This window comes from Nannospalax galili, unplaced genomic scaffold, assembly GCF_000622305.1.
Source record: "Nannospalax galili isolate Female #2095 unplaced genomic scaffold, S.galili_v1.0 scaffold233, whole genome shotgun sequence".
Lineage (NCBI taxonomy): Eukaryota > Metazoa > Chordata > Mammalia > Rodentia > Spalacidae > Nannospalax > Nannospalax galili.
Genome location: NW_008333818.1, coordinates 1074405 through 1085999, shown reverse-complemented (window position 1 = coordinate 1085999; position 11595 = coordinate 1074405). Strand labels below are relative to the sequence as shown.

At 41.7% G+C, this 11595-nt stretch overlaps 1 protein-coding gene across 1 annotated transcript; it reads left to right on the top strand.

The window, feature by feature from the left end:
• The first annotated feature begins 8593 nt into the window (after nucleotides 1–8593).
• On the top strand, nucleotides 8594–11341 carry LOC103730407 (olfactory receptor-like protein OLF3). The gene is made up of 3 exons (XM_008828629.2): nucleotides 8594–9497; nucleotides 9841–9923; nucleotides 11219–11341. The coding sequence occupies exons 1-3, from the start codon at nucleotides 8594–8596 to the stop codon at nucleotides 11339–11341; spliced, it is 1110 nt and encodes a 369-aa protein (XP_008826851.2).
• The last annotated feature ends 254 nt before the right edge of the window (nucleotides 11342–11595 follow it).

Below are 11595 nucleotides of genomic sequence, written 5' to 3'. Positions count from 1 at the left end.
CTGAGGTTTAATTCTTCATCCTCTCTCTTTTTCCAATTATTTTCTTTAATTTTTTTATGATTCTTAAGTTAGCATACAAAGTTGTGGACTTCACTATGTTACTTTTTACATATGTGTCATTATGTTTTGTTACAGCATATCTCCCACCCCCACGGATGCCCCCCATGCCTCCTCCTCCCTGGCTGGTTCCTCTCCTGCCCCAAATAGGAACCCCTTGTGTTTTCATGTCACGTGTGTTCCATTACCCTCTCACTTTTCCCCCTCCATTAAGATCGTTTCCTCTGTTCTTATGATTCCCTCTCTAGTTTTATGACCTATACACACATAGGTGTATATGTGTGTGCATATACATATATATATATGTGTGTGTGTGTGTGTGTGTGTGTATACACAGAGACATATAATAAAACATGCAGTGCTTATTTTTCTCAGTCTGGCTTATTTACTATCTTAATATAATGATTTCCATTTTCCCATAAATGTCATGATTTCATTTTTTTTCATGACCAAACAAAATTCTATCATGTATATGCACCACATTGTCTGTACCCACTCATCTATTGATGGGCATCTAGGCTGTTTGTATATTTTAGCTACTGTGAATAGTGCATCAGTAAACATGGATGTACAAGTATTTCTGCATTATCTTAACTTAGATTCCTTCAAGTATACCACCAGGAATAGTATAGTGCTGGGTGTCATGGCAGTTCTGGTTTTTATCTTTTGAGAAGCCTCCACATTGATTTCTATAGTGGCTAATCAACTTTACATACCCAATAGCAATATAAGCGTTCTTCTTTCTACAAATCTTCACCAACATTTCTTGCTATTTGTTTTCTGAGATTTTCAAAATTTGGGGCTAGAGAGAGAGCTCACTGGTTAAGAGCACTGGCTGCTCTTGCAGAGGATCAGATTCAATTCCTAGTACCCACATGGTGCTAACAACCATCCAAAACTCTAGTTTCAAGGGATCCAACACCCTTTTCTGACCTCCACAGGCATTTCATGACACAGGTACACTTACATACACACGGACAATACACTTACTCATACACAAAATTTTTTAAATAATTTTTTAAATTTTATAATTTTTTAATTTATGTGTCTCTGTATATGTATATGCCACATGAAAGTAGTGCCTGTGGAGGCCAAAAGAGGACATCAGATTCACTGGAGCTGGAGTTCTAAGCAGTTGTGAGCTGCCAGATATAGGTACTGGTAACCAAACTCTGGTCCTTTGGAAGAGCAGCAAGCACTCTTAACCACTTCTCCAGCCCTGTTATTTGTTTTTTGTTTTTGTTTTTGTTTTTTGTTTGGTTTTTTTGTAAATATTTTATGTACTTAAAATATATCAGCTATCCAAGCAATACATAGATGGAATTTAATGCAGACTGAAAACAAGTCTTCCTTTTACCTTATGGTAAGGGAGCTTAACTGCTGAGCCATCTCTCCAGCCTGTTATTTGTTTTCTTGATGATAGCTATTCTGACCAGGTGAGATGAAATCTCAAACCAGTTTTTCTTTGTATTTTCCTGATGACTAAGGATATTGAACACTTTTTCCAGTATTTATTCATGATTTGTATTTCTTCTTTTGAAAACTATTGAATTCATTAATTTCAGTTCATTAGCTCACCTGTTGATTCGAAATTTTGTTTCTTTGGTGCTTAATTTTTGCTGTTATCTATATATTCTAGATTTAATCCCCCATCTGATAAATGGTTGGCAAAGGTTTTCTCCCCCTCTGTAAGATGCCTCTTCTCTCTGCAGATTTTCCTTTTGCTTCTAGAAGCTTCTAGAAGCTTTTTAATTTCATGTAATCCCATTGTCAGTTTTTGAAATTATTTCCTGCACTGTTGGAGTCTTTTCAGAAATTCCTTGCTTCTGCCTGTATCTTGAAGTGTTTTATTGTTTCTCTCTAGCAATTTCAGAATTTCAGGCTTTACTTTAAAGTCCAATTACTTTCCATTCCTTGTAACCAGGCCATATAAACAAATATTCCTGTCTCCTGAGTCCTGTGAAAAGTCTCCAGCAAGGCACTAGCTTTGGAAGGCAGTGAAAGTGTCAAAAGGATCAGGGAAGGTCTCATTAGCCTTGGAGCTAGAACAATTAAAAGTTCAGGTAAAATGCTTCAGAGTATTCCTTCTATGGGGAACTTAGAAGACATAGTAGATGGGATCATAGAGAAGCAGCTAGGGGAAGAATTGGGTAAAAAAGAGCACCAAGAGTAAGTAATTGCCCTCTGGGGATTCCTAAGCTCTGAAAGTTATCAGCTCAGACTGAGGAAGCCTCCACATCCAAGAAGAGGAAAGACAGGGCTTCAAGGACTTCCTAAGAGGTGAGCCACCCGCCCATCCAAAATGACTTGTGCTTGAGGTGAGCACTCAGCCTCAATGAGTCCCTTACAGGGGAAAGTTCAGAGAGGTGATGATAGGATGTGGCCCAAACCTCTGGGAGCAGCCAGGACTGCTCTCATAACCTCTGATATGTTTTTTGCACTGGCTGATGTTAGATGTTCTTTGAATTCCCCATGGCTTGTTGATGAAACTCGTCATATTTAGGCCTCCGCAGAATCCCCTGCAGTCAGTCACTCAATGTACCAGTAAGCAAAATGTTCAGAATATATAGTCAGGTATTTATGGAATTAAACAATATAAAGAGGGGCCGGGTTGGGAGAAGATCCAAGGAGCGATGCAGCATCCATCTTCTCTAATAGGCGAGATGGTGACTGTTCTCAACATTTGGGAGCATAGAAAGAAGGCAAGTTTGATCCTTGGTCTGGTAGGAAATTTTCAGTTAGTGAAATGTTCATTCTAGGAATTATTAAAATTGGGCTTTTGATGAAGACTCGTGTATTAGAGGATTGTACACACTTCAGGTTGACCCAACTGGTTCCCCAAATCTAATGGTTTGGTTCCCATTCTTACCTCCTTGGTCTCTGGTTTTAAAGACTATAGGTACCATTTACTGGCCTCTCCACAAAGGATTGTATGTATTATCTAAAGCCTTTAATTGAAAGCCCAGTTACCCTTAATATCCTCTAACCTATAATTCTATCAATATGGTAAAGTGCAGGCAGACCAAATATTTATTTTTAGATTTTATACTGCTTTAAACTATGATTTATGTGTTTTATCACAAATCTTTAGAACTATAAGATATCTTAGTGTTCACTAAATCTAGCATCCTCACTCTATATATGAAGAATATGTACTTCAAATGCAGGTCTTCCCTTACCTTAACCTTAAACATATCTTCAGTCTCAAGAAACAGAAGCAGGAGTTGTTTCTTTACTTCTTCATAACTTCTGTATATCTACTGCCTGTTGACATAGTCAGCCTGTTTCCAGTTAGTGGAGCCAGCTTCCTGTGATAAGGACGTGATGACTCACCTCCATCTTCCCTGCCAAGATGAGCTTCTAGAGAGGGAGGACTCACCTAATGACTCCTGTAGCTTCTGCTCCTGCCACTGGCCTGACCCTAGAAGTGTTTGCTAAATGCTTGTCAAGTTGAGGAAAAATGGGATGAAATTCTCTAATTATCCAAAAGAGCTCAGAATGAGGCCACCTATCAAGAAAAGTAGTTTAATCATCATCCAAAAACAACATGAAAATGTTAGTAAAATTAAAAAGACAGTGAATTCAAGCTGTGTGCAAAGTGTGGAGCTATACACTGGGCATAAAGAGACTCTCTACCTTAATTACTGAAATGCATTTCAGCAGGGGTTTGTAATTAGGTTTAGTCATTAGAGTTTGTTGCAAATGGCCTTCGAGCCACATTTTGAAAACTTTCTGATCCTTTCAGCATCTGTTCACATTGTCACTTGGTCCTCGAATTAGTGGATAAAATTTACCTCAATGTTACGTGCTTTTTGAGTACCAGAATCACAGCCTTTAAGGTTTTATTGAATACACTACTGAAACAAATTCGTGTACATTAGTTCATTTGATCTTGTTCAAAAAACTCTGAGGAGGACATTATCATTTTTATTGTTATTATTGTTATTCACACATTTCGGGTGAAGAAACTGAGGTTATTGACATCAAGTAAATTACTCATGAAACAGGCAAACTAGAATTTAAATCCCCTGGACTTCTTCTTCAAAGTCTTGCCCACTCCCCAAAGTCCATCTCTATCAAGGAGGATACAGTCCTGAGTCTACCATCTAAGATCCTCAAGTGTCTTCTTCCCTGTGCTATATCTGCCAAAAACCACTTCCATCACTCATTGATGGACTGTGTTCATCTTGGTTCCCGGGTGACTCCGGGAAGGTCACCTCACCCTGGGCAGGTCACCTTACCCTGCTCCTTCGGTTCCTTGTGTGTAAAATGAGAGGGAGATGTGGGATTTTTGCTTCTTTTCTTTTCTATCAGTTTTGACTGTACTCTGGAGGGGATCTGGATCCTTCACACCAGTCTAAGACATCTATGGCAGCAAGTAGCCTAGGAGTGGTAGCAGACCCAAACTGAGCCCTTCCTCTGCCTACTCAGAGGACAGGCTCTGGGGGCTTCCACAGATGCTCTGAGCAGCACTCAGAATCACATCCAGTGCCTCCCTGAGCTCTGATCCCAGCCCCTGGTCTCCACCACTGAGAACTCAAAGCCACTTTCTGCCCTTCATGGTTTCCATAAAGGCACCTTCTAGTCATAGCACTGAAGGAAAGCCAGAGCTGCCTCCTCTACCCTCTATCTTCTCTCTCTCTCTCTCTCTCTCTCTCTCTCTCTCTCTCTCTCTCCCCATTAGGTAGGGCTCTAACCACTGTTTTCTGCCAGGGAAATCAGGATGGAATTATGCTGTCCAGACCTCTTGCATTAGATACTGTGGCTCCGCTCTTGCTGTCTTAACACTGACATATTGAATTTGCTGTTTGGCTACAGTGATTTGCACAAACCAGCTCATTGACTTCCCACAGACTGTGCCAAGGTCCAACTTTTTAAATTTCTTATTTGAGTCTATGGAACCACTGAGTTTTTAAGCATGCACTTTATATCAAAAGGTAGTATTTCCTCCAGGCCAGTTGAAAATATAGGTCAACTCGCCCCAGTATTCCCTTTCTTTCTTTCGTCTCCTTATCCCTATTTAAACCTTTCTCACCCAGTATCCTTCCGCATCACTTTCATATCACCTGTGTTCTCCTCCCTCCCCTCTCTTAAGGCATTCTCTCCCAGTTGCCCCTTTCCAGTTGTACGGGTATGTCAGGTTAAACACAGGAAGCAAAAGATTTGAAGCCAGCATTCACATCTGAGAGACAGCATCTGGCATTTGTCTTTTGGGGCCTGGGTAACCTCATTCAATGTAATGTTTTCCAATTTCATTCATTTACCTGAAGATTTCATAATTTCATTTTTCTTTACAGCTGAATAAAATTCTGATGTACATATGTACCACATTGTATATCCATTCATCTGTTGGTGATGATCTAGGCTGATTCCTTTCTTGACTATTGTGAGTAGAGCAGCAATAAACATGGCACATAGTCCCCACTCAAGCAAGTAATCCTCCCACTCATGTTTATTCAATAGGCAACCCTATTGAATACAGTGGGACTCTCTCTCTCTCTCTCTCTCTCTCTCTCAATAGAAGAAGGAAGACTTTGAAAGAAGGGATTTTGTAATATAGAGATAACGTAAGAGAGACTGATGGAAGGGCTTTGATCAAAGAACACTGTGTCTGGTGTGAAATTATAAAAGCATAAAGTACAAATTCAGCTATAAGTAAATTTTAATTAATTTGATTCTTAAATACTTAGAGAACAAAAAACACACCTAGAGATTATCATTAAGAAAATCTTAAGAGCTGAATACCATTGTGCAAATGTACTGTACTTTCATTATCCATTCATCAGTTCATGGACATCTAGGTTTTTTCTATTTCCTGGCTATTGTAAATAGAGCCACAGTGAACATGGATGAACAGGTATCTCTGTAGTAGTAGGATATAGAGTGTATGACTTTGGTATATAGCATAAGAGCACTGTGCCCTGATCCTGTGGTAAATGTATTTCTAGCCTTTTGAGGAATTTCATTACCAATTTTCATAGCGGCTGCACCAGTTTGCACTCCTAGCAATGAATAAGTGGTCCCCTTTCTCCACATCCTCAACAGCATTTTTCATTGCTAGTTATTTGAATCTTAGCCATTCTGACTGGAGTAAGATGAAATCTCAAAGTTGTTTCAATTTTCATTTCCCAGAAACCCTAACCCTAGCTAAGGAACTACGGACAACCCATAGCTGCTGGGAGGGTAAGAGTTAGTTTTCTTTAAGGGTATGACTCTGGGTGGCTCCAGTGAATGAAGCCACACCAAAGGGATCTGGGGACACAAATTTGACTCAATAGATAGAAGATAGATAGATGATAGGTAGGTAGGTAGATAGATAGATGGTAGAGTTGCATAATATAGATATATAATAGTATATATAATAGAACACATGAGGGGCTGGAGAGATGGCTCAGCGGTTAAGAACACTGGTTGTTCTTGCAGAAGACCCAGGTTCAAATCCCAGCACCCACATGGCAACTAACAGCTGTCCTTAACTCCAGTCCCAGGGGATCCAACAGCATCTTCTGACATCCACGGGCATTGAACGACATGGGTACACTTACCTACATGCAGGCAATACACGCATACACATAAAATAAAAGTAATAAATAAATTTTTTTTAAACTAGAACACGTGAACTTGGGTTGGGAATATTAAGGGTGCAGATAGGGGAAGAGATCTAAATATCCAAAACATATTATATGGAGTTTGCAAAAATTAAATTTAAAAAACTAAATCTGATGGCATTGAATTATATTTTCTCAAGGAGCAGTCAGTGACCATGACTGAAGGGAGATGACCTACTACAAACTTAGCTAAGAAACAAGAATTCAGAACTGTTAAGATTGAGAGCTTTTCCATCCCTTCACAGTAGCATCAACATGAGTGTCTTTGTTCACCAAGAATTCCCAGCACATGGCTTTTTCATGATGTAAATAAATGCTTGAACCTCACTATACAAGTTGAATGCTATTGAGCTATAAAGAATATCTACCGATGTTCTTTGGGAAGGCTGTGGAACCTTTAGGAGGTGGAGCCTTGCTGGAGGAAGTGGGACAATGTGGGTTGGCCTTGAAGCTTTATAGCCTAGCTGCATTTCTTGTTTACTCTCTGCTTCCTGAGTGTGAGTGTGAGGTCACCCAGCCTCCTGTTCATACTAACATCCCTCCTCCACCTGCTGCCATGTCTCCCCACTGTGATGGACTGCATTCATCTGGAACTATAAGCCAAAACTAAACTCTTCTTTAAAAAAAAAAAAAAAGTAATGTCTACCAAGATTCAAACTTAATTAACCTTGTCCTCTCCATAGTACTCAGCACAATCGTACTTAATCTTTGTAATTTTAAAATTAATCTGTATCCCTACATTATAAGCATCAAGAGAGCCAGGTGTGGTGGCTCACATCTTTAATCCCAGAACTCAGGAAGGAGAGGCAGGAGGAGCTCTGTAAGTTCAAGGGCTAGCCTGGTCTACATAGTGTGTTTCAAACCAGTCAGGGCTACATAGTGAAAGCCTACCTGAAAATAAAAAAATAATCAAGAGAGAAGGATCCCTGTCTCTGCCTTTTGTTCTCACAGACAGGTACAGACTGTTCCACATGCTTCCTAAACACACAGCTCCTCCTTTGCCAATATCCATCTCAAGGATACAGGCATCCTCAGCACTCATCACTGATTGGTGACATGAGGGGTATGTGAGAGGACTCCCTTCAAGACTATGACCTAGACTTATAAGAAGGATTAAAAAAAAAAAAAAAAAGCGCTCAAGACTTAGGAAACACACCAGGCATGGTGGCGGGCACCTTTAATCTCAGCTTCCGGAGGCAGAGGCAGGCAGATCTCTGTGAGATCAAGGCCCACCTGGTCCACATAATGACGTCCAGGCTGGCTGGAACTAGGGAGACCTGTCAAAAAAAGACTTAGGAAACGACCCCACAAACATGTTCTTCCCATGTTCTGAGACGTCCCTGCATTCCACTTCCATTCTGCCTTCTCCGTATTTACATCGTCTTTCCCCTTTACCTCCCACCTTTGCCCTTCTACGAGCCCTTCCTCCTCCCCTCCCAGGAAACGGTTATAACTGTTACTGTGCAGAATGCTAGACACAAAAACTTGGCCAAGGCAGAGACGCAGTCCTTCGGAAACACAACTTTAGTGTGAGAATCCTTGTTTTTTTTCTCCAATGTCTTCACTGTTTTTCTTTTTTTGAGGCAAGATTTCCTGCAGCCCCTTCTGCACTCCGGCTTCCTTTGTAACACATCCTGTCCTTGAGCTCCTGATCCTCCAGCTCCTATAAACAGGATTATATCATGCCTGTTTCTTTTTTCTTTTTATTTATTTAGCAGTGTCATACCCAATGTCTTCATTGTTTTCTCCCTTAACCACCTAGGTTACTAGGCCAGGTTGAGTGCCTCTAGCCCCAATCTTAGTGGAGGACTTCATTCACCATCTATGGTGATATCTTTACCTGTCCCTCTTTGACTCTACTTCCCCACCCCCCTCAACTCCTGGCCAACTGACCCACCTACTCCATGAGGAGGGAAAATGTGACCTGCATGAGGAGGGAAAATGTGACCTGGGTGACTGAGTTCATCCTCATGGGTCTCTCCAGTGACAAGCACATCCAGGTTGGACTCTTCGTCCTGTTTGAAGCCACCTACCTGCTGACCCTGCTGGGCAATGGGCTCATTGTCCTCCTGATTGCAGTGGACCCACGTCTCCACCTGCCCATGTACTTCTTCCTCTGCCATCTGTCCATAGTGGATACCTGCTACACCTCCAGCGGGGTTCCCCAGATGCTGGTGCACTTCCTCATGGAGAGCAAGACCATCTCCTTCACCCTGTGTGGGACCCAGCTCTTCTTTGCACTGACTCTTGGGGGGACTGAATTTTTGCTACTGGCTGCCATGGCCTATGACCGCTATGTGGCTGTCTGTGACCCCTTACGTTACACAGTAGTGATGAGCCCCAGGCTCTGCATGATGCTAGCAGGTGCCTCTTGGTTTATGGGTGTGGCCAATTCTGCCATGGAGACAGCAGTCACCATGTGCCTGCCCACCTGTGAGAACAATGTGTTAAATCATGTGGCCTGTGAGACGTTGGCACTGGTCAGGCTGGCCTGTGTGGACATCACCCTCAACCAGGTGATGATACTGATCTCTAGTGTGGTGGTGCTGCTGGTGCCCTGCTGCCTGGTTTCTCTGTCCTATGCCTACATTGTGGCTGCCGTTCTGCAGATCCGCTCCACCCAGGGACGCCACAAAGCCTTTGAGACCTGTGCCTCACACCTCACTGTGGTCTCCATGTCTTACAGGATGGCCCTCTTCATCTATATGCAGCCCCGCTCCACAGCCTCTGCTGAGCAGGACAAGGTAGTGGTGCTTTTCTATGCTGTGATCACCCCCATGCTCAACCCTCTCATCTACAGTCTGAGGAACAAGGATGTGAAGGCTGCCCTGAGTTGAGCTCTGATGAGGAGGACCGAATCAAAAATTAGGAAGTGATTTTCATAACGAGTGGACATCGCTCTGAAGAAAGCACACTCTGGGGAGTGAATCACTCAATTGACCTGTGCATAATGTGTTTAAGGAAGCAGTTAGTAGGATCACAATCCACGCTATGCTTCTTTGAGGTGACAGAAAACTGAGATTTTTATCTCTAGTCTCTATTTTGGCTCCAACTTTATTCCATAGAAAGTGAATTACACGACCTTTCAAAGACAAACCCCCTACAGATAGTTAAATGAAATATATGCATTTTCTTAAATGAGAGAGAGAAATCATAACATATATGAATTATAGAGGAAGATTAGTTCAGAAATCAGACCAGTACACACAATTTATTTTGTCAGCAATCTATTTCTGGGCCGGCGAGATGGCTCAGCAGGTCAAGGTACTTTCCACCAAACCTGATGACCTGCATTTGATGCCAGAACCCACATCGTGGCAAAAGAGAACTGGCTCCTATGTGAGTCCTACAAATTGCCCTCTGACCACTGCACACAGGTTGTAGCACAAAAGCCCAGCCCAGCCCACCACACACAACAATAAATAAATAAATGGAAGTATTTTAAAGACTCTATTTCCTTCCTACAAATCTGCAAACACACGTCTAAAATTTTTCTTCAGTCCATGAGAAAAGTAACAACCTGCAGTTTGCCCATGAAATCAACAGGGTTTGGGTCAGAAGTACAGAAGTTGAGCTGAGGAGATGGCTCACTCAGTGAAGTGCCTGGTGTAGACATGAGAGCCTGGGTGTGCTCCCCAGAGCTCACGTTAAAAAGCCAGGCATGAGGGATCACACTTGCTGTCTCAGTGGGGAGGCAGAGAAAGGAGACTCCCTGGGGCTGGTGGCCAGCCAGCCTAGCCAAATGAGCCGACACTCAGGGTCGTCTTCTGGCCTCCATACACTTGCACACACACACACACACACACACACACACACACACACACACACACACACACTGACACATAGGGAGAAGTGCAGTGGTCACACGACTCACATGTAATCCAGACCACCTCACCAGGGTGGGAAGGTCACATAGGCATCTAGGGTCAAAATCACAGACATGATCCATACATCCCTAGGCTTTTGTACCCCTTGGTACAAGTTCATCCACTGGGTTCTCTCTATCTAGATTTATTTTATGAAATGCACAAAAACTCAATAAAAATACACAAAAAAATAGCATGATTTTAGGAAGGTTTCTCCTGTCTAGCACTGTTTGTTGTTATATAGCCTTCAGGTACACACATGCACTCACATATATATTCGTATATATAATGTGTGGTTTTCAGTAATCTTTTGAGCTAATACATTTCCCTTTGGTTTTGCACATCACCTAAGTGTTATTTATCTCTGCTCTCTCTCCCTACATAACTTTTCCTATTCCTTCCCCAGGTAAAGTATCCTCCCTATTTTAATTCTTGTTTGACAATAATTCTTAAGGGATATAATATGATATGCTAATTTATACATTGTTAAATAATAAACATATCTATTTATTACCTCAGGAAAAAAAGCAGCATGAGTTTAGAACAATTCAAACTTTTACTCAATACATGTGAAACAGGTTGGATAACAGGAGAGAGTGGAACACATCGTCTAAAATTTCTAACAAAACCTTTTTATTTAGCTGAGATAAAATTTAAATTATTTTGAAGTGTTTCCTTGGCTTCCAGCGTATCACAGTGTCCTCACACAGACACCTATCCTTCAGCCTTCAGGCCATTTTCATCATCTCCACAACGAAGCACCATTGCCATAATGCAGCCCTCCCTCTCCCAGCTCCTGACATCCACTAGGTGCTTGGATAAATGCAACCATAAAGCATGTTTTCTGTTGTGTCTGGCCTCACTCAGCATAGTGCCTTTGAGCTCTGTCCATGTTATAATGTTCTCAGCGTTTCACTCCTTTTGTGATTGAATATATTCAGTTGTGCGTACATACGATCACATTTATTTGTTCAGTTATCACAAGGTGGATGTTTGAATTTTTCCAACTCTTGACCACTATAAATAAAATTCTACAAACATCCCTGTGCAAATCATTTTAATGT

What these genes read in the sequence shown, in the direction of transcription:
- LOC103730407 (XM_008828629.2), top strand. Translation starts at nt 8,594, where the DNA reads ATGAGGAGGGAAAATGTGACCTGGGTGACTGAGTTCATCCTCATGGGT. An exon ending in GGATGTGAAGGCTGCCCTGA is followed by an intron (nt 9,498 to 9,840) that starts GTTGAGCTCTGA and finishes TGAATTATAGAG; the next exon opens with GAAGATTAGTTCAGAAATCA. An exon ending in CCGGCGAGATGGCTCAGCAG is followed by an intron (nt 9,924 to 11,218) that starts GTCAAGGTACTT and finishes CTTGGCTTCCAG; the next exon opens with CGTATCACAGTGTCCTCACA.